Genomic DNA, 22,415 nt, shown 5'->3' on the forward strand with positions numbered 1-22,415 from the left:
GTGGAAACGCTATTGGATCAAATGAAAACTCAAAAATTATACTTGATGTTTTCATTTGAGCTCCATCAGATGAGGCCGTTTACTACCGTTTTCTGGTAACCGTTTTATAAAAGAAATAAGGTACTTGAGGCGTGCTGTATTGTGAATATAGTCAAAGGCTATAGTCGTGTCTAACCACACCCTTCATTCGTGAGGGACTTATTCACAATACAGCACCCTAATTGCTTACATAAAATTACTATTCCTCCAGGGGGCGCTTGACATAATAAATGTAAGAAAACATGGAGAGACTCTTGAACCTTAGAGTGAGAAAGCTTTATTGCTAAAGGCAAGCAAACACAGAGTAAATATACAGCAGTCGTGGTTAATTGATATATGTGTCGTGTAGAGAAATATAAACAAAAAAATTTAAATTAAAACCTTTTTAAATAAAAATCTGACACTGAAAGAGAGAGCACAAGCTCAAACAAACACACTTGAAGTTCAGCGTTCTGCTTTAGATTTCAATACTTTCTGAAAAAGAAAAACATATAAAGGCAACAATTATTAAAACTCACAAATATATTTGAAAAATCGGTTTGTGAGAAATTAAATCAATCATGTACCTGATGTGTGAATATGTGCTTGATCTTTTTACAGTTCTTCTGGATCTGATCTCAAAAACCACAAGAATGACAATAGCCACGCCCACCAGAGCAGAGAGGACGAATCGGATCACAGCTTCAGTAGGACCACGCCAGTGGACAGAGTCTGAGGAATAAAAACATCAAACTGAGATCAGATCAGTCAATAAACTTTAATACCAAAAGTTTTCAGTCGTCACGGTCTGACCTTTACCATCAGATCAGACTGTGGCCCTCAGTTCATGTCTGCTCAATTTCAACAATTCTGTGAGGAAAATGACAGTCTACATGTGAAGACAAAACCAAAATGGCCACAGGCAAATGCTGAGGTGATGCGTCCAAATTAAAAGGCATATGAATGCTATCCATCCACTATCCATCTAGATATCCTCTGCTTCTGACCGGATGCCCCTTGGTGCGGCCTCCGAAGGATACAAAAAGCTGTTCCATGTGTCTAAAAGAGGCGGAACGCTCCATGTATATTCTCAAAGCCCTGACAGGGCAGAGTAAATGCAGCTCTTGTTCATCCGCGGACGGGGGAAGTGCCGAGAGGGAGATGACCTGTGCTAGCCTGCGGCCTGAAGTAGAGAGCACCTTAGGTACATAGCCCTGCTTTGGTTTAAGGATGACTTTGCAGTCGTTTGATCCAATTTTCAAGCATGAGGCGCTCACAGAGAGTGGATGTATGTCACCTACACGCTTGACAGTGCTAGCAGAACTATGGTCTTTAGCGTCAGTGGTCTAGTGCTGCTGCGTTTAGTCGACGTAATTGACCATGAAAATTAGTAGACGGCAATATTTTTAGTCAACGTGTCGTTTTACTATTGCCCACCTATTTATTTTTGGTCTCCCGTCTCAAACGGCTCACTGTAATTCACCTCCACACACCAGTCTGTGCGCTGTGCACGCCCTGCTGGTTAATCTGCTATCCTCTTTCTTCCCCCTCGCCCCGCCTTCACTGCTTTGATATGAAAAATGGCGGAGGCAGGTGACGGTGCTTTCACACTGGGCTCGTTTGCTGCGGTCCGAGCCCAAGCGCGATTGTTCCTGGTGCCCCCCGCAGCATTGGTCTGGTTTCACACTCAACTTAACTCTATCGAACCCTGGTGCGTTTGCGTGCATGTTACGTCATTGCCATGCACGCAAGTGTAAACGCGAGCAGCATAGCTGCGTGCCTGTCTGCTTTCAGCGCGATTCATTATTAGGCAGAGCTAAGCGGGGGGAGCTATAAGCGTAGTAGGCTAGCCAAGACTCTTTCAATTCAATTCAATTCAAATTTAATTATTTATTTATTTATTATTTGTAGCGCTTTTCACATTACATATCGTTTCAAAGCAGCTTTAACGAACATGCATGCATCTACTTTACGATTCAGAGTGATGTTATCAGTTATGCATTTCAGAAATGTACATAAACAAATTTACAGTTCCAGTTACAGTCTCAGAAAAAATTCTGATCTGGGGGATCAGAGCGGTCGGGGGAAAAGCGTATAGGAGAAGGCTGGGCCAGTCATGGGCCAGCGCATCCCTGCTCTATGAAAAATAAGTTGGGCAGTGAGAGTTGTCTTCTGAGGCGAAGAGGGGACGTTGCTTTGAGATAGCATGTCTGTACCTTGGTTCAGCTTGCCCGGCACGTGCGCTGCTCTCAGAGAGCGCAGGTTGTGGTGTGCCCATACCAGGAGGTGTTTCACCAATTTGAACAGAAGTTTCGAGGTGAGCCTGCCCTGGCGATTTATGTAAGACACCACTGTCATGCTGTCCGATCGGACCAAGACGTGGTGTCCTTTCAGGTCTGAAAGGCTTGACAGACTGCTAGCTTCTCCAGGCAGTTGATGTGTAGCCGACTTTCCTCATTTGACCAGGAGCCAAAGGCTCCAACCTGTGTTGGAAGCGTCTGTCGAGACCACCTTCCTTCTGGTGACCACTCCCAGCGCCACGCCAGACTGGAACCAATGAGGATTCCTCCAAGGGACCAGGGCTGAGACACAGGCCTGGTTCACCTTGATGCATAGGCGTCCGTGATGCTAGGCATAGGCTGGTACTCAAGGTTTCAACCAGTACTGTAGGGGCCACATGCGCAGCGGGCCTAGCTGAAGTACTGGAGATGTAGAGGCCATGAGGCCCAGCATCCTCTGGAAAGACCTGACGGTGGGACTACAATTTTGAAGGAGGCCGCGGGCTGCTGAATGGTCAGAGCGCGCTCTGACGTGACCGTGGCCCACATGTGGGTTGAGTCGAAGACTGTTCCCAGGAATGAAATCTGTTGACTGGGGGACAGTGAGCTCTGAGTCCCAGGCACTTCAAGTGGCTGAGGAGCATGGATCTGTGAGAGTTTAGCTCCGTCTCTGACTGGGCCAAAACAAGCCAGTTGTCGAGATAGTTCAGAATGTGGATTCCCATCTGTCACAGAGGGGAGAGGGGCTCCCCAGGAAATATCCATGCACTTCGTGAAAGTGCAAGAATTTCATGAAGGCGCGATTCAGGCATATGAGGTCAAAGATGGGTTTGAGACCACCATCTTTCTTGGGGACAAGGAAGTAACGGCTGTAAAAGCCTGACTGGCTCTGTGCTTGTGGGACCGTTTCTACGGCTCCTTTCGTCAGTAAATTCATCACCTCGATGCGAAGGACGAGAGCTTCGCTGCTCCTTACTGATGTGGGAACCCCGCCGCTGAAGAGTGGTGGTCTGAGAGCGAATTGTAGAGAGTAACCTCTTTTTATTATCCCTAAAACCCATTCTGACACTCTGGGGATGGCCTCCCAGGCCTTGGCCTGTGTGGCAAGGGGTTCTATCAGGTCGAGCGCCAGGCCGCTGTGCAGGGGCCTGGGGCTCGTGTTAAGTGGAAGAGGAAAAGAGCTCCCTCTTTTGAGTATGTTTGTGTTCGCTATAACAGCATGGGAGCGTGAAACTGAACAGGCCCAGAGGCTGCAACAAACACACTGTCTCCAGAACCGGGAACTGAACCGGGTGCTAGGAGGCATAAAAGAAGCTGTTTTGGGAGCCTTTGTTAGTTATATGAGCCTCACCTGACAGTCATGGAGGAGAACATCATATACAGTATTAATGAGCTACTAGCATCGCATTTAGCTGAGCGCTGTCAGTCCTGGTCATAGAGCGTAGAGCTCACTCTCGCAAAATGTGCAGCACTGAGGATTTCCCTCTGCTGCAAAAAAAGTGAGACACGCGGGATATAGACTGACGTGAGCTCACTTATGGCGCTTTTCCACTAAACAGTACCAGCTCGCCTCGGCTCGACTCGGCTCGGTTTGGTTTTCCACTGTGTAAAAGTTGTACCTGTACCTGCTTCCAGGTACTTTTTTTTGTACCACCTCCGGGAAGGTTCTAAGCGAGCTGAGGCGATACTAAAATGTGACGTGAAAACACGGCAGACTGCTGATTGGTCAGAGAGAATCGTCACTATTCACTGCATCATCATTGCACGCGCCAGACGGAGTATACTGAATAAAAAAACAGCAAAAACAAAAACATCCAAAAACTGCATACACTCGATTTCCTCCATTGTCCTGTGTGTGTGGGTGGCGGGTGTGTCTTGCGCGTCTCGCGTAAAAGATTAAGTCACGGCAGTTTCCTGCGGCGTTGCTATGACGACCAGGTTCTATTGTGGAGGTACTATCTGCAATGGAAAACGGAGCGAAAAGCAAGCCGAGTCGAGTTGAGCTGGTACTGGTAATGGTAATGGAAAAGCGCCATTAGACAGGGTTCCTACACATTTTCCATCTTAAAATTCCATTCTTTTCCAGACTCAAATTTCCAAACCTCTCTGTAGATTTTCAGATCATATTTAAAGTGCCCCTATTTAGATTTTTCGAATATTCCCTTTCATGCAATGTGTAATGCAGCTTTCTGCAAAGTTCTGAAGACAAAAGAGCACGCGATAAATAAAGTTGTTGGTTCTCAAAAGAAAGAATCGACTCTGAACTGCCTAAACAAGTCGTCAGGAATTTGAATCTTTCTTCCGTGACGGCTACGTCACTGGGTAACACATTTGCCTAATGCCCACCTATGTTTTATGTTGTCCGCCCGCAAACAACTTGACCTGCCCTCAAACACTGTAGCAGGTTCGTGTTGTGTATGTTGAGAAGACGCTGTTTTCTGCTCTGCAAAAGCAAATTCTCTTTGTAAACCCTTTCAAAGGATGAGGATGTGAAGAGTCTGGTTAAAATTACCACAGCGATACAACAGTAGTATAACCTTTAGACGAATGCTTCTAAAATCTCCATGAGGTCTAAATGAGGTTTACGCTTCTTTACAGTGTGTAATCGCTGAGGACTGAGGAAGCCTCCGGAGCTGAAGTTCAGTTATGGTAATGGATGTTTAGCTTTTGACAGGCGCTGTAAGCGGTCAACCAATCACAACAGACTGGGCTGTCTGGCCAATCAGAGCAGAGCAGGAAGCGGAAAGGAGGGATTTAAAGAAACTGAATTCATCGGACGATTTGTTTGAGAATCATTGAAAAACGCCTTATCACGCCACCATATGGTGATGTACAATGTATATTATGAGAAAATGAACGCGTTTGTTGTTGGAGACCTCCAAAGCAAAAATTTTATTTTCACCCCCAAAAAATGGTATTAAGACAGTTATTTATATCCTTTGCTGTAGTGTCAGTAGGAAATATCAGTTTACACTTCCAAACTTTTATTTTGCCATTGTAATTATCACAGTGAGATTTTAATATGCATTAGGAGTCCGACAACAGCCGGTGCTCCACATGGAGATCTGATCTCACCATCATCGAGTCCATCTGGGATTGCATGAAGAAACAGAAAAAACTACTAAATCCAGAAGAACTGTGGCAACGTTTCCAAGACGCTTGAAGAAACCTTCCTACAAAGCTACTTTATAAGCTATCTGCAAGTGTACCTGGACAACAGCTGTTTGAAACGCAAAGGGTGGTCACACCAAATATTGATTTGATTCAGTTAAAGGAGAACTCCGGTCAATTTTAACATTGAGCTCATTTTTTTGTAAATTTGGAGTGCTGTCAATACAGAGAACAACGACAAAAATCAGTGTTGCCTACACCGTGTTATCCTCTTTAAAAAATTTACACCCTGTTGACTTCAATGGGGCATATTTTAAACCTGCTTTTAGCCTCTTAACATCCTTGATGTGTCATTACAAGTGCCCAGCCATGTGAGTGATTCCTTCAGAGTGAACACGGTGAATCTGACTGCAGTAGATGTGAAAGATATGAATAAAAGTGATGTTAATTCAGCCAGCGCTCATACCTGTATTTACATCCTGTTTTCGGTCGAAGTCCACAGTAATCAAATGTCAAGTTCACGTGCGTGATCATAGGTAACTAAACCGGTTTAAAACTTGCCCCATTGAAGTCAACAGGGTGTACATTTTAATAAGAGGATAACACGGTGTCGGCAACACCGATTTTTGTCGTTGTTCTCTGTACTGACAGCACTCCAAATTTACAAAAAAATGAGCTCAATGTTAAAATTGACCGGAGTTCTCCTTTAATAGAAGCTACTTGATAAATCAAATCTATTTATGTCATTATTTTGGAAAGCATCCTCACTTTACACCATTTTTACACAAGTGCCTAAAACGTCTCACAGTACTGTAGCTTTGCAGGAAGGTTTCTTTAAAGTCCCTGTAAAGGCAATTCTAAAAAACAATTCTAAACACATTATAAATGTTAGAAATGTATTACTAAAACATATTACAAAGACTGTGAACTGTGAAATACTGAATTGTCGAGTTAGACCGTTAAACAGTTTTTCACCATTGCTGGATTTTTTGGGCGGGGCTAAAACGGGGGCTCGATGACGCACTGAAGCCCCTGAGCTCCTGGACACGCCCCTACTTGATGACGCACTGGAGCCCCTGACGCTGCCCCTCCCCTAACAATATAGCACATTCATTCACATCAGTTTGCCGATCGCGAGTTACTGTCAGTACTATTAGTTACTACAGCCTACAGTTTGCTAGCTAGCTATGCCTTCGTCACGGAAATGAGTACTACCTGGATGCGATCATGTACAAAACAGATCGGTGTCCTTATTTAAATTTACGAAAAATGATCACATCAAGAAGAGGTGGATTAATTTTGTGAAGAGCCACCTTGATGGACAGCTGAGGATCACCGCCAAAACCCGCCTCTGTAGTGATCATTTTACACGGGATAGTTTTATAAACTTTCTCATTTTTCCTCATTCCTCAACCAAATCATCCTCCCGTTGCGCCGACAACTGGTGCCATCGTCGGCAGTGCGAGCCCACCAATGAGTGTAAGTTGCCTTGTGTGCTTATGTTAGAATTATAGTAGGTAACGTTAGTCCAGGCTCGAACATGGCTTTGTAAAACCTAGGAGCATCCATTCCGGCTGTAGCGGTGACAGTTGAGTGTGGCAAGTCGGCGACGGCAGCTTTCCCGCGAGTGGGCGTGGTTTCAGCGCAGCCAGCGGACACGCCCCCAGCGTTTGAGTGCAGAGACTACTGCTCATTTTTTCAAGATTTTGATAGCTTATTTTATGTACTTGCCGGCTTTTTTTATCATTCAAATTTGGCTGGGTGGCTAATAACACATGTTTCTGTGGTGTGACAAACTCAGAACACATACTTAATTTTGAGTTAAGCATCTTGGAGACATTGCTGCAGTTCTTCTGGATTTAGTCTGTCTCAATTTTTTTTCTGTTTCTTCATGTAATCACAGACAGAATCAATGATGGTGAGATCAGATCATACCAGCTCTTGTCACTCCTTGTGCATGCAAAAATCTCACTGGATTATTACAGTTAATGGCAAAATTAATGTTTGGAAATGTAAGCAGACACACTACAGCAAAAAATATAAATAACTGGCTTAAAACTATTTTTTGGGGGGTGAAAATACTAAAATACTGCAAAAAGACTTTTGCACAGTAGTGTATATACAAACTCTTGCATGCAGACAAGAAACTTTCGTGCCCTCGAGAAACTATTCACATGCGCACAGTAATTTTTTGCATGCTTACAATCTACAATTACGCATTACAATTCCTAGTTTTACATACTATAACCTATGTTCTTTTTGCGTCCCTGCCAGCTTACTATGAAGAAAAAGAGAGCAAATATGCACATGAAATAATAGAATTATAGGCCCATTTGTTCAAAATTTGGCTTTCCTTAGGGTAATACCTCTAAAATTCAAGGCCTAATGTCCAATTTAATGTATCCTCTATGGCGGAGGAGAAACATGACATGAAATGGGCTGATGGCACAATATAGCACGCTTCTCTGCCATAGGCTCGTGCAGCTCCACTGCCTCGCCATTGGTTCGTTATACTACTCTGCACGAACCAATGGCCGTGCAGTTTCACTGGGTGATTAAAAAGGCTTCAGAAAGGAGTTTTCCACATAACAGTGTATAGCGACGCAGTACGAGTAGAGTATCAAAAGGGAACTATGAATTAAAGAGGCATAACCATAAAAATACTATGCAGCATTATTAACAACTTACTGTACTTATTCTTGATCTCATCGTCAATCTTCTGGATGGTTTTTCCCTGGTGCTCCACTTCACAACTGAACTGGTTGTTCTTCCATTCATCTGGAGAAACACGAAGGCTAGATGTCTTCTGGAAGGTCTCGTCCTCATTTGGCAGAAGCTCTCCAAGATCCACATCCTCATGGTGCTCCTGTCCATTTCTGAACCAGGTAATAGTCACTCCTGATGGGTAGAAACCTGTGGCATGACACTCTACTGGAGAAGAGGGATACTTCTGTAACAGAGACACTTCAGGAGCTGAAAAAGATTGAGAAAAATGTGAGAAAAAAAGTTTAATACTTAAGATCATATCAGTTAAATATTCATTAAAACAAAGAGACAAACAATGACTCATTATTAGAGATGCATCGATGTATCAGCCGCTGATATTGAGAGATATAAAGCCATCAGAATATCGGCTAATCGGCAATAGCATGAAAAAGGTGCAAAAGTTTTGTAAGAGCGCGCAAGAGCATTGACATATTTCTCTCTTTCCATCTCATGTTTCTTCGTAAAAAATGGATTCAATCCATGTTCAATGAAAATGATTTGATGATGCAGATAAATCCTATCAGTGCATCCCTACTCCTATATCTCTCTCTCAATATATAAACATATAAATTATCTACTTGGAGAACAAAGTAAATTTCTAAACAATAAGGTACCTGTTATCCTGTCAGCCTCTTTCCTTAACATCAAGAACTTCCTTAGCCAGTAAACACACTCATGATCATAGTATTGTTTCAGAGATATAAGCTGTTCTCTGTCATTATTCCACTTCTGCATTGTGAGTACTCCCTGTGGTACAGGTGTGATGTATCTGTTCTCCTTCAGGTCCAGTGAGATGAAGTCCTCTCCATCATAACCGTACTGATCAAACCCATTTGAGGCTCCAGTCTCGTCATTCCATTTACAGCCAAACATCCTCTGATACGTATGAAGACCTAAAGAAGGGGATACCATAACATCTGCTCTTTTTAATGTACAAGATAATCTTTCACATTTAAAAATGTAGTATAAAGTTTTTTCTCTCACCGTGTGACTGATTGAATGTCTCCATTATAACATGAATGTTGATTTTGTAGATCTGCTGTACATGTTTTCTGATCTCAGTGTATTTCTTCCACAGTTCTGTAGATGCAAACTCCTTCATCCAGTCCTTTTTGGGAATCATCTTCTTTATGTTACTGTCATAGTAATCGATCTGTTGTCCATCCAGTGTCGTTACAGCAGAAAACTCTGGGATTCCTGCAATCGTCTTTCCATTTAATTCAGTGTATGTCGTGTAGAGCATGTGATACTCTGACAAACAAACAAACAACACAAAGACATAAAGCTTTCAAACGCAACATACAGTGTCATAAATCTAATTACTGTTTGAGTCATTCGCTTTTTTTCTTTTAATTTCAAAACAATAGTTTTGCACAGATATTTTTGTATTTTAGGTATCATTAGAAAAACACTCAAATAAGAAAGGGGGCCCTATCTTCCTATTCTTCTGCAATCCAGAACAGCAGCAGCTGAAAGGTTTGTTTGAGCGGCGCCCTCTACTATACAGATGTGAATTTGCATTTCATTTTGCATTTGCACTTTTGGCCCTATCTTGCACCCAGCGCAATTGACTTTGTACAGCGACGCATGTATCATTCCTATTCTGCACCTGCGCACAGCGGACTTTTCCCTCGGCAGAAGCACGTCAGTAAATTAGGGAATGAACTTGCGCTCCTGGAGGCGGTTCAGCGCAAAGAGGAGGCGTGTTCCGGCGCAAACGTTCCCTGGTGCTATTTTGCAGTTTCAGAAAACAATTCCGCCACAGACCAGGAGAATAAAGTCAGTGGCGCATTTTCAGTGCCGCGTTCAGATGCTATTTTAAGGGTGCATGCTTATTTTAAGGCACATGCCATAATGTAGCATATCTCATCTACACAGATGCAGCAGTTCACATTTTTGCAAACCATACATAATTACAAGGCAAAATATTAACACACGAAGGGAATCATTGTGGTGTCCATGAAGATTTGAAAAATAGGCATAAATCTAGCTTACACATTTACCCAAATTATCATACGCCTGTTTAATCAAAGCTAATTTGGGTGTGTTTCTCCATCCCCAATGTCACTTCTCTGTGTTTTACGGCCCTGACGAGAGCGTCGGTCTCCTCGGCTGTGAACCGCTCCTGGCAAATCCGCCGTTATAATAGCAAACCGCCATGGAACAAGCGCGCCTGCTCTTAAAGGGAATGTGAGATGTCGCTCTGATTGGTTTATTTCACGTTACACCCAAACCACACCTATGAGTAATGACGCTTCTTCAGACCAACACATTTTAGATTTGCACCGAGATCCGCCCACAAAGTTACTTGCGTTTCGCGTTTGATACTTGCATTTCAGATCGTTAAAATAGGGCCGTATTAACACATTTCAGTGAAAAAAAAGATCAGATTAAAAACATCTCATGATTTTCTGTCAGTTCAACAACTTAAACTATTAAAACATTTATTTTAACTGAAAAAAATGAAATCAAATAAAATGAATAATAAATAGTGTAAATATTAGTTGAAAAACTTAGACAAAACTCAAATTAGAAATGTTGCCTCAGCAATAAATGGAAATAAGTTCAAATTGAAGCACTGAAATTATTAACTTAAAATTATAATAAAAAAATACTGAAATAAAAATGAATTCAACCGAAATAGCAATATATATATATACAGTGAGGAAAATAAGTATTTGAACACCCTGCTATTTTGCAAGTTCTCCCACTTAGAAATCATGGAGTGGTCTGAAATTGTCATCGTAGGTGCATGTCCACTGTGAGAGACATAATCTAAAAAAAAAATCCAGAAATCACAATTTATGATTTTTGTAACTATTTATTTGTATGATACAGCTGCAAATAAGTATTTGAACACCTGAGAAAATCAATGTTAATATTTGGTACAGTAGCCTTTGTTTGCAGTTACAGAGGTCAAACGTTTCCTGTAGTTTTTCACCAGGTTTGCACACACTGCAGGAGGGATTTTGGCCCACTCCTCCACACAGATCTTCTCTAGATCAGTCAGGTTTCTGGGCTGTCGCTGAGAAACACGGAGTTTGAGCTCCCTCCAAAGATTCTCTATTGGGTTTAGGTCTGGAGACTGGCTAGGCCACACCAGAACCTTGATATGCTTCTTACAGAGCCACTCCTTGGTTATCCTGGCTGTGTGCTTCGGGTCATTGTCATGTTGGAAGACCCAGCCTCGACCCATCTTCAATGCTCTAACTGAGGGAAGGAGGTTGTTCCCCAAAATCTCGCAATACATGGCCCCGGTCATCCTCTCCTTAATACAGTGCAGTCGCCCTGTCCCATGTGCAGAAAAACACCCCCAAAGCATGATGCTACCACCCCCATGCTTCACAGTAGGGATGGTGTTCTTGGGATGGTACTCATCATTCTTCTTCCTCCAAACACGTTTAGTGGAATTATGACCAAAAAGTTATATTTTGGTCTCATCTGACCACATGACTTTCTCCCATGACTCCTCTGGATCATCCAAATGGTCACTGGCAAACTTAAGACGGGCCTTGACATGTGCTGGTTTAAGCAGGGGAACCTTCCGTGCCATGCATGATTTCAAACCATGACGTCTTAGTGTATTACCAACAGTGACCTTGGAAACGGTGGTCCCAGCTCTTTTCAGGTCATTGACCAGCTCCTCCCGTGTAGTTCTGGGCTGATTTCTCACCTTTCTTAGGATCATTGAGACCCCACGAGGTGAGATCTTGCATGGAGCCCCAGTCCGAGGGAGATTGACAGTCATGTTTAGCTTCTTCCATTTTATAATTATTGCTCCAACAGTGGACCTTTTTTCACCAAGCTGCTTGGCAATTTCCCCGTAGCCCTTTCCAGCCTTGTGGAGGTGTACAATTTTGTCTCTAGTGTCTTTGGACAGCTCTTTGGTCTTGGCCATGTTAGTAGTTGGATTCTTACTGATTGTATGGGGTGGACAGGTGTCTTTATGCAGCTAACGACCTCAAACAGGTACATCTAATTTAGGATAATAAATGGAGTGGAGGTGGACATTTTAAAGGCAGACTAACAGGTCTTTTAGGGTCAGAATTCTAGCTGATAGACAGGTGTTCGGGGGGGGGCTCTAGTAGAATAGGTTTACATGCTTGAATGTTCAAAACACATTATTTTCCCCATACAGCGCTATGCATAAGTTTAGACACCCATGCTAAAGTTGACTAAAAAAAGGGAATAAAAAAATCATCTTTTGGAAATTGAACTTAATGCCTTAATGCCTTAAAAATCCAACCTTTAAGGACACCAATTTTCTTTGTGAATGAATAATGTATCGTAAATAAATAAATGTTCTTCCTTAAAATACAGGGTGCATAAGTTTGGACACCCCTATGTTAAATTCCCATAGAGGCAGGCAGATTTTTATTTTTAAAGGCCAGTTACTTCATGGATCCAGGATACTATGCATCCTGATAAAGTTCCCTTGGCCTTTGTAATCCTTTTTATTTTTAATATTTGGCATGTTTGTGTACTGCTGTGTGTTCCTGTGTGTGTAATAAGCAGTGTCCACGCGTTGTGGACACGCGTACAGGCGCACATTACTAACGTGCAACAAGCTTCATAACAAAAAATAAATAAATATTGCGCCATTGACTTTAGAGCAAGTTTCAGTTGATCAATGGCTCAGTCTATTTCAGTTCCTCAAAATAGCAACATGCCAACAATGCCCCTGAACACACTTGTTTTCAGACCAGCAGCCCATGAGGCACAGATGCATTTGCTATTTAAACAACGTGGTGCAGGACGTGAAAATGAAAACTGCGTCGGGCTGAAAGCAGCAAAACACACTTGCTTGGCGCTGCATTGCGCTGTGTGTATGATAGGGCCCTAAATCTGTTTACTACTTCTGTTAGCTTGGATATTATAAAAGATGTTTGAGAAAATTTTACACATCAGATTAAAAACAACTCGTGATTTTCTGTTAGTTCAACAACTAACTATTAAAAGCATTTCTGTTGACTTCAATGAAGCTGAAATAAAATACAATTAATAATAAATAAAAAGGTAAATTTTTGTTGAAAAACTCGCCTTGGCAATAAACGGAAATAAGTTTAAGTTGAAGCATTAAAATTATTAATTTGTTTTTCATTAACACTTTTTGTTATTCTGGTTGAAACTAATAATAGAAGTGGTCTCAATTTTAAACATTTACATATATCTTTTGTGGAAGTCTTAGGACCAAAAAATGTTTGTTCAATCATTGCATTCGGTCCGATTCCGAATACGATACAATGTCCTTCCTGCCTGTCAACGTATGCATTTCCATACATCCGCGCACCTGCTGACGCAGACATCACACGTCATCAGCGCATATCGTTAGGCTATGCAGAGTTGTAGACAGACGTCAGTCACCAAGCGCCGCAAACAAACAACAGCCGTCTTTTACAGTTCCTCCTGAACCAAAACAACTAGCTGATGCTGCGTTCACGCCATGTCATAACTGTAAATACAAGATGGCAACCTGAGCTGTTCACATCCTCAGACTTTATTTATGATATGTGCTTCAATGGCAACACTAGAGCTCCATAAGTTGTTAACGTTCATTATTGTAAAGTTGTGTGCTTTGAGACATGAGGTAGTTTAATGCTGTCTCAATTGACGGTTTGCAGACTCTGCTCATTGCTGTACATCATGTGTTTTGAAAGATGCGTGGCTTTTGAGACATATTTTAGACGTATTCAAAGTATTTAAAAAAAGCTAATAAAAATAAAAGGCAATTCAAAATAATCATAAACCTATAATAAAACTAAAGTAACACTGAGTTCAACACACGGAGTAGCTGAAGGCCTTGCATGACGTTTAAATGACTTTATTAAATGATTCTCACCTGAGTAAACCAAAGGTACGCAAAGGAAGAAAATGATGAACTTCTTCATTATGGATGAAAATCCTTGTGCTTGACACACACTTCTTTATGTGCAGTTGTCAATGAGTGCTGTAAAAACTCTTGTCTTCACCACATGTGAGTCAACAGGAAGAAGTGGTTACTAAAGTAGGAACTGACGTCACTGATGCTCTAGATAAACAGTCTCAATACAGAAGTTTAGCTTTTACCCACTAGCTGTCCGCCACTGACCAGGAAAAACCTAGTCTAAAGTCAGTGGTGCGTTGCGCATGTTATTCAAATGCTATTTTAAGGGCGCATGCTTGGACATAATCAATGTAGCGTGTGCACAACGCGCACACACTTTGCTTATCTCATCTACACACAGACACAGCAGTTCCCATGTTTAAAAAAAACATACATTATTACAAGGAAAAATATTAACAAACGAGGGAAATCATTGTTGTGTCCATGAAGATGTGAAAAAATATCCATAAATCTAGCGTACACATTTACCCAAATTTTTATACGCCTGTTTAACCAAAGCTAATTTGGGTGTGTTTCTCCATCCCCAATGTCACTTCTCTGTGTTTTACGGCCCTGACGAGAACGTCGGTCTCCTCGGCTGTGAACCGCTCCTGGCAAATCCGCCGTTATAATAGCAATCCGCCATGGAACAAGCGCACCTGCTCTTAAAGGGAATGTGAGATGTCGCTCTGATTGGTTTATTTCACGTTACGCCCAAACCACACCTATGAGTAATGAAGCTACTTCAGACCAACCCATTTTAGATTTGCGTCGGGTGCAAGAGTCATTTATCCCGCCGGTATAATAGCAACAGCGCCCGAGATCCGCCCACAAAGTTACTTGCGTTTCGCGTTTGATACTTGCGTTTCAGATCGTTAAAATAGGGCCCTATGTGCCATATTACTAGAGAGAAGAGCAGCACCATCCCAGGAGGAATGAATACTTCTCTTTTCCACAGGTCAGGTCAGGTCAAAAACTTTTCCAATTGTCTATGAACCTTATATTATTGTGCGGACACCACTTAGACAACCAGACATTGAGTGAGGACAATCTAATAACTATCTCATCACTCCTGCGAACAGGAAGGTGACCAGAGCAAATTACAGTGCCTGACATCGTACTTGCACATGTAGTTCACACACATCTTTAATGTTAATTTTATTGATCCCCGACTGGCGAAGTTGAACATCATTAGTGCCGACATGAATAATAATCTTAGAAAATTTACTAAGAAGCACTTTTAAATTTTGCTTTGATGTCAGGCGCTCTGGCTCCCGGCAAACATGTGACTATGGTAGCTGGTGTCTCTATTTTCACGTTCCGTGTGATCGAATCACCAATTACTAGGGCACAATCAACAGGATTCTCAGTGGGTGTTTTACTGAGTGGGGAGAATCTATTTGTTATGGTAATCAGAATGGAAGAGCTGTGTTTTGTCCCGCGACTACAGCATCTCATGGTCACCCAGTTGCCCATCTGCACGGGCTCTACAGCCGGAACCGAACAATGTACAGAGTTCACTAAGCTAGTCACATCCAAAGCAGTATCGAAAGCCCTTGCACTCTTACTATCCTCGATTAAAGTTTGGATGCGTGTCTCAAGTTCTGAAATCTTCTCAGACAGCCTGACTATCTCCCTGCATTTATAATAATAATAATAATAATAATAATAATAATAAATACATGTATCATATGTAAAGCACTCGGCGCTGACAGAGAAGGCTATACTATACATGTGACACGCAGTGCAAGTGACAATAACAGGAGAATACATGACTCACTGTGTTTGTTGACTGATCCTATTCACCACAGTTGTTTGATGAACTCGAAAAGGTGCGAGAGAGAAAAAAGACGACAAACAAGCATGGCAGATCTCAAACTCAGTTCCTGGAGGGCCACAGCTCTGCACAGTTTTGCTCCAACCCTAATCAAACACACCTGATCCAGCTAATCAAGGTCTTCAGGATTACTAGAAACTTCCTTGCAGGTGTGAGTTGGAGCTGGTTGGAGCTAAACTATCAACAATGCCTTAGCTGTTGAACAATTCTTCCGGGTTGAATGAAGAGATGGCAAACTTGTGGTGTTAGTCTGACTCGGTTATGGTCAAGAAAGTTACGAAAGGGCTGGTTGGAACTTGTGAAAAATAAGGTGATATCAAATGCATCACGTGGTGTGGTGTATTATTTAAAGGTACAGTGCACCCAAAAATGAAAACTGTCATCATACATCATGTTAAACGTTTGATGTTTAAAAGTCTTCTGGGTAAAAGGCAAATGCAGCAATTGATCTGAGATTATCAACAATAAAACTGTACTAACATATTTGTGATTGATACAACTTTAAGTTCATGAAAAAGACTCTGGACTGGTCATTCCAGTATAAATAACAATATAAACTCATAAACGGTAATCTGAATAATACATTCGTGCCGTGGTGCATTCTGAAAAGACATAACGCATTTATTGGTGTGGACAACAGTTCCAGTCAAAAGATAAGACTGATAATAAAGAAGTCACATATACGAGAACACATACTTGTAGAAACTAACTTAAATGGCAATTTACATAATGAGAAAATCAGTGAATTAGCAGCAAACAAATGAAGATATGAGCCTGTACGAAACTTGTGTATATTAGTGTTTACAAATATAAATTCATGTTTCTTTTTTTTTTCTCGGGATACTGAGACAAAACGTCTACATTGTGAGATATAAAGCAATAAAATAAATAAATATTTCCTAAATAAAATACTTTTGCAATTTTGCATTCAAATGCAAGATATTAACTAGTATTTAAAAATAGAAATGAAAATATTACAATTTCAAGAGTATTTCTCAATTTTTACACATACTTTACAAACTTTTACTATTTTCATCTTTATATTTTCTTACCTACAATTTTTATTTAAAAAAAAAAAAGAACTGAACATTTTCTGAAATGTTTCAGTGTTTATTTTGTTCCATTTGAAACGCACAAAAGCTGTCAAACTATTACTAATCAGTGAACTTACAACTTGAAAATAAATAAACCGTAAATCATTTATCATTTAAATCATTATCATTTAAAATTTCAACAAATGCTAAAATGAATCAACACTGAAGCGTGTCCCACAAGCATGCTGGAAATATCTGATCTCCCACATCCTGAAGATTCCCATCCGGGCTGAAATCTGGAGAGAGTGCAGACGACTGGAGGAAACTCTTCATTTTTTTTTGTCGGAGGTCTCTTCTTGACTAGATACCCGCTTATATCCATTGTTTCGTTTCTGCAAAGTTATGTCATAAATATTAGTTAAATAAGGCTATTTTAATTACACAATTTGTATGACCACTGAAACAGCATGTGACCAATTCCAAATCCCACATTTTTGCACTTACACACTGCAATTGTAAAAACAGCAAATTCTGCAAAGGTATTTCTCTAAAATGTGCTTAAAGATAAACATTTGGCTTTGACTGGTTTTGTAAATATAGCTTTTAAAACTTAAATTCAACTTTATTAATTGTTGTCAGTATAGCATCAAATGAAAACAAGAACCAAATAATAAATTATTTTTTATAGTTACAGAAAACTTTTTGAATCCAAATGAAATCTTCATCAGATTTGACCCATTTATTACAATTGACAAAATGATATGGTTAGATGAGACTCTTTTTTTTATTTAGACTAGTCCAGTGGTTTACAAAGTGTGGGGTGTGCCTCCCCAGGGGTGATTATTAATTAAATAATCAAAAAATTAATGGAATTAATTAATGATTAATCATTTAAATCAATACATTATAGCGAAAACAATCCTTTAAAAAGCAAAAAGATGCAGGGTTTTTGACAAGAGACGTTGTTATGTTTCCGTTATGTGCAAACACTTTACACTAACATTCAAAAGTGTATCACATGTAAATTTGACTGAAATGACTTTTGAAGATGAGGCTGTGCAGTTTAAAAACAATAATTAAGTGATTCTCAACTTTAGTGAGACATTAGCTTAGTTTAATTCCAACTTAATGGAATTTCTATCAAACGCATTGAAATGTCTGTGTAAATCCAAACTTTTGAATGTTTGTGTGATTGCTGAGGACATTCCCATCATCCTACAGCTGATGAAACCACTGGACTGAGAAATAAGAGCAGAAAAAAGACATGTAAACATAGACTTACTTTCATGAAAACAGTACCAATAACCAGGACTATGGCTCCTCCCATCACACACATCAAAAAAGTTGAAAAGTTTGCCTTTGAAGTTTCTAAAAAATAAACAAACAAACAAACAAACAACACTTGAAAATACTATAATATATTGAAACCGCAATAAAAGTCTGAAACAACTAACTGATGAAATAAATAATAATCAATACTAAAAAATAACAAGTCATTAGTTAGGTCCAGTTAGGTTACTGTATAGTTAGGTTATTACCATATACAAAAAAAAAAAAATGTTAATTGAAATACAGCTAAAATCAAATCAAATATAAATATTAGATGAAAAACGAAAATTACACTAAACAAATGTTTCCATGGAAAATACCTGAAATGGGTTTAAGTCAAAGTATTGTAATATAAAATAAATAAATAAACTACAAACAAACTAAAATTTAATAAAACCTAAATAGTACTTATAAAAAAAACGAACAAAAATGACAAAGCTAAATAACAAAATTACAAAATAAATAAATAAATAATGAATATGAAAAAAAAAAATCGATTTCAAAATATTAATACAAAACTATAATAGTATATAAATAATACTAAACAACACTGGATGGCTGGTCCTAATAGTAACGGTTTGATTTTGCGTCTGAAGACTGACTGCAAGAATCTTCTTCATTTTTGGCTGAACTATCCCTTTCAAATTGTTAAATTAACCTTACAATCCTATTAGCCAAATGTGGTAAAGATAGGATAAACATTAAAGTATATATAAAAAAGAAATATAAAAACATAAATAGATGGTTACAGATAGTTACATTTATATGATTAACTTAGTTTAAAAAAAAAATTGTTTTAATGAAGCAATGCATGAGAAAAGAGAAACACCAATGACATTTTAATAAAAAATAAAATTTTTTAACAAAGTGAAGTTCTCAATAACAAGGTACCTCTTCTCTCGAAATCCGCTTTCCTTAACGCCAAGAACTCCTTCAGCCAGTAAACGCACTCATAATCGTAGAATCGTTTCAGCACTGTAGGATTTTTTTCTGCATTGGCATTATTCCACTTCTCCACTGTGGGTATTGCCTGTGGTACATGTGCAGTGTATCTGCACTCCCTCACATCCAGCGTGATGAATTCCTGTCCATCATAAATGTACCGATCAAACGGTACTTCTGGTACTTCAGTCTCATCATCATAATCACATCCAGAGATCCTCTGATACATATGAACTCCTGAAGAGGAAAAAAAGGGAGAAGGTACAACTTTTTGTTTAATGCACAAGTAGGGATGGGCGATATGACCAAATTCTTATTTCACGATATGAGAAATGTTATTTTTACAATAACAATAAAGAACACAATATATTTATTTTGTGTTATTTGATATCATTTCTGTTAATAAATATAAGAAAAAAGAAGCAAATTACAAAAACTATGCCAAATATAATATAACTAAAATATGAATGAAACAAAACTTATTGTGCTTAATGACACTTTTTAACATCAAACGCGTCCCAAATTCGCGCATCTGGCTTCAGGATATATTGAGCTTATATATATATAGGATATATATATATATAAATATAAAAATATATAAATATAATATATATATATATATATAAATAAATAAATATATAAATATATAACTGTATATCGTTTTATATTGTGGTAACCAAATATATCTTGATACCTCCCAGCCCTATGCACAAGGTAATCGTTTGACATTTAAAAATGTAGTATAAAAGCATTTTAACTCACCACCTGACTGGTTGAATCGCTCCATTATATCAGGAATGTTGTGTTTGTAGATCTGCTGTTGTTTTTCTCTGATCTCAATGTATTCCTTCCACAGTTCTGTAGATGTAAACTCCTCCATCCAGTCCTGTTTGGGAATCATCTTCTTTATGTTACTGTCATAATAATCGATCTGTTGTCCATCCAGGAAAGTTACAGCTAAAAACTCTTGGATTCCTGGAGCCGTCTGTTCATTTAGTCCAGTGTATGTGGTCATAAACCTGTGTATCTCTGAACAAACATTGAACAAAACAACACAAAGACATAAAGCTCTCAAACATGGTTAAGAATCTCATAATGTCAAATCAAATAACTATAAAATACCATTATCCAAATGAATATTACATTAATCTGAGACACCAATCCCCCTGAAATTCTTAACTTACTTTCTTTATTCTTTGATATTTTAATCAATTCTATTACAAACATCTCATGATTGTGTGTCCATTCAACACACGGAAGTAGCTGAACGCCTTGCTGACAGATAATTCATTGTTTAAACGACCTGAAAATTAATCTCACCTGAGTAAACCAAAGGTATATAGATGAAGAAAATTATGAACTTCATTGCTGACGAAAATCCATGTATTTGAGACATAATTGTTAAGTGTAGTAGTCGAAGAGAAACTTTACTGAGCGGGTTACGACAACCTGTGAGTGAAAGGTTCCACCCTTCCGCATTGAGACCGTTTCTCTAGAGTTGCTGACGTCAGTTCTGTACCCGTCATTTCCTGTTGATTCATATGTGGCAAAGGCTAAAGAGTTTGGGAACAGGATGTACTGTACGAAACCAATGGAAAACTTGTGTCTTTGACTATGTGCGTATGTGTGTAAAAATAACACAGTTTGGGGAAATGAAACTAGATGGTCTGTTAGAATCTTGTGATTAACAGATGAAGTCACCACAAGATCAGAGTTTGCTTTACCTAGTAACAGAGGGGTTTGCATATGAAGAACCAATCAAATAGTGGGGAAATTATGTAATGCAGCCTGACATTTATGCCATACCTCTACTATAAAAACTAAGAGTTTTCAAATCTGATATGTAATATTTTCTCAAACATCTTGTATAATATCCAGGATAATAGAACTTGTTCTTGAACTGAAAAGCAGGATTTTGATTTGTTGAAGCTGCACTGAAATTTTTTCTCAGTATTTTTGTTTCAGAAATGGTTTCAGTATTTTCCAATTATATGTATTTGTCTCATGCAGCCTTCAGCTCGCCAGGCCATGAAGGTGGCACATGCAGGGCTCTCACGCACTCCTCGGATGAGCACCGTGAGTGCATTACCTGCCTGGACTGTGCCCACGCTGAAGCCGCGCTCATCGAGACAAATTGCTCTCGTTGTGTGAGCGTCTCGTCCTGCTCGCCACACCCGTGTACATCACTCTTCCCACTCTTCACAAGGGGATTCCTTCTCCTGCGAAGACCAGCACCCACATCTGGTGTGAGCGGTTTGGTCTATTTCCCAGGTTTCTGAGGAGGAATTCACTAATGACATTCACCATGTCATTGGCAACTTATGATGCGGAGGAGTGGTCGAACTCCATAGAGGACTCTGCCCCCTGCCGCCTAAGGAGCCAGTTGATGTCAGGCCTGGTCTGGACGCCAAACTTATCAGTTTCCTGACCAAGACTGATGAAGAGCTTGGCTTGTAGTGGCCCCGTAAGAGCCTGCCCACAGCCGCCTTGATGAGCGGTTCCTGCAGAACTGCTCCATTCTTTCCTGAAAAGTCATGGCGCTCCCGCCCACTTGGCCTGTGTCAACTCTTTTGCTTTGCCTGCCCTCACCACTGTTGACGCCGCAGAGAAAAAAGGGCTACAGGAATTCCTGGAGGAGGCCATTGTCTCTCTGCCTTGTTCACCACGCTAAACCTTGCAGGGCCACATCTGCCTTAGCAGCCAGAGCCTACTCTGTGGCTCGTCAAGCTTGATCTGCTTTCCACTTGATGGCGATCCTTCATAGGGCCCTATTTTAACGATCTGAAACGCAAGTATCAAACGCGAAACGCAAGTAACTTTGTGGGCGGATCTCAGGCGTTGTTGCTATTATACCGGCGGGATAAATGACTCTTGCGCCCGACGCAAATCTAAAATGGGTTGGTCTGAAGTAGCTTCATTACTCATAGGTGTGGTTTGGGCGTAAAGTGAAATAGAAGACCAGACCAACAACATGCAGAGCACGAGCACTGCTGTCACAGATCCATTCGCTGAATTGGTGAACGCAGTTCGTCAGTCACTTCCTCCACCACCCACCACTTCTTCACCTGCTGCCTCTGCCAGTCCCATGGCCCGACCAGCAACATACTGCGGCGAGGCGGAGGATTGCAGCGGGTTTATTCTTCAGTGCATCCTACACTTAAAAATAGGATTTTATTTTAGAAACAAAGCCTGTTTTTCTTGGAAAACCAGGAGGAGATTGGTTGCTGCCACCTTTC

General features: G+C 40.1%; 2 protein-coding genes across 2 annotated transcripts; both read right to left on the minus strand.

The window, feature by feature from the left end:
• Window positions 1–301: 301 nt before the first annotated feature.
• Window positions 302–14,153, minus strand: LOC311294701 (major histocompatibility complex class I-related gene protein-like). The gene is made up of 6 exons (XM_084415714.1): window positions 14,014–14,153; window positions 9,159–9,425; window positions 8,789–9,067; window positions 8,097–8,381; window positions 606–750; window positions 302–513 (listed from the first exon to the last, which is right to left on the minus strand). Exons 1-6 carry the CDS (start codon window positions 14,060–14,062, stop codon window positions 504–506), a joined length of 1,035 nt encoding a protein of 344 aa, XP_084271840.1. The 5' UTR covers window positions 14,063–14,153; the 3' UTR covers window positions 302–503.
• Window positions 14,154–16,471: 2,318 nt separating this feature from the next.
• Window positions 16,472–20,658, minus strand: LOC311294702 (class I histocompatibility antigen, F10 alpha chain-like). Its single transcript, XM_084415715.1, has 5 exons — window positions 20,500–20,658; window positions 19,942–20,208; window positions 19,129–19,416; window positions 18,191–18,276; window positions 16,472–17,300 (listed from the first exon to the last, which is right to left on the minus strand). Exons 1-5 carry the CDS (start codon window positions 20,573–20,575, stop codon window positions 17,238–17,240), a joined length of 780 nt encoding a protein of 259 aa, XP_084271841.1. The 5' UTR covers window positions 20,576–20,658; the 3' UTR covers window positions 16,472–17,237.
• Window positions 20,659–22,415: the final 1,757 nt, after the last annotated feature.

The sequence above is a fragment of the Rutilus rutilus genome (assembly GCF_951802725.1).
Source record: "Rutilus rutilus genome assembly, chromosome: 8".
Taxonomy (NCBI): domain Eukaryota; kingdom Metazoa; phylum Chordata; class Actinopteri; order Cypriniformes; family Leuciscidae; genus Rutilus; species Rutilus rutilus.

Excerpts from the sequence above, each read along its gene's own strand:
- LOC311294701 (XM_084415714.1), bottom strand. The coding sequence starts at position 14,062 with ATGAAGAAGTTCATCATTTTCTTCCTTTGCGTACCTTTGGTTTACTCA. Across the intron at positions 9,426-14,013 it reads CGTACCTTTGGTTTACTCAG|AGTATCACATGCTCTACACG; the intron begins GTGAGAATCATT and ends TTTGTTTGTCAG. Across the intron at positions 751-8,096 it reads TGAGATCAAGAATAAGTACA|ACTCTGTCCACTGGCGTGGT; the intron begins GTAAGTTGTTAA and ends TTTATTCCTCAG.
- LOC311294702 (XM_084415715.1), bottom strand. The coding sequence starts at position 20,575 with ATGTCTCAAATACATGGATTTTCGTCAGCAATGAAGTTCATAATTTTC. Across the intron at positions 20,209-20,499 it reads TATACCTTTGGTTTACTCAG|AGATACACAGGTTTATGACC; the intron begins GTGAGATTAATT and ends ATGTTTGTTCAG. Across the intron at positions 18,277-19,128 it reads AGCGGATTTCGAGAGAAGAG|AAACTTCAAAGGCAAACTTT; the intron begins GTACCTTGTTAT and ends TTTATTTTTTAG.